This window comes from Pygoscelis adeliae, unplaced genomic scaffold, assembly GCF_000699105.1.
Source record: "Pygoscelis adeliae isolate BGI_AS28 unplaced genomic scaffold, ASM69910v1 Scaffold72, whole genome shotgun sequence".
Taxonomy (NCBI): Eukaryota; Metazoa; Chordata; class Aves; order Sphenisciformes; family Spheniscidae; genus Pygoscelis; species Pygoscelis adeliae.
In genome coordinates, this window is record NW_008824286.1 from 1,090,430 (window position 1) to 1,090,898 (window position 469).

The 469-nt window shown below is 65.7% G+C and overlaps 1 protein-coding gene across 1 annotated transcript in view; it reads left to right on the forward strand.

The window, feature by feature from the left end:
- Positions 1-104: 104 nt before the first annotated feature.
- Positions 105-469, forward strand: part of E2F1 (E2F transcription factor 1) — a 4,742-nt gene continuing 4,377 nt past the window's right edge. Inside the window, exon 1 of the mRNA XM_009318686.1 lies at positions 105-311. Within this exon, the coding sequence (XP_009316961.1) occupies positions 105-311 (207 nt within the window). The remainder of the gene's footprint in view (positions 312-469) is intronic.

Sequence of the window (469 nt, forward strand, 5' to 3'; positions counted from 1 at the left end):
TGCATCCAGCAGAGCTTTTTCTCCGTGCTGCCCTGCAAGTGGTTATCAACCAGTGCTGAAGACGCTGCCGAGATCCGCAGCTGTTCGGCGTCTGGAAACACAAAATGCCGTCAGTCCTCCGGCAAACGGACGGAGCAGGTTGCAGCATCCCGCTCTTTCTGCGCGAGCTGGACCCCTCGAGCGGTATCAGAGCCCAAAGCCTCAAGACTTGCCCGACAGCCTCGCCCGCGGACTCGGGGCAGTTTTGCAACGAGGAAGACGGGACAACCCTGAACTCGTCCCTCCCTCCCTCCGTCCGTTTTACAGACACGGTACAGGAGTCCCAACATCCCCCCGAGAACGCCGCCCCACAGCACAGCGGACCTCCCGCTCGAGGGCCGCGCCCCAGCGCGGCTGAGCACCCCTCGATGCCCACCAGCTCCTGACCGGCAGGGCCGCCCCCGCGGCGAGGGGATGCGGCGAGCCCGGG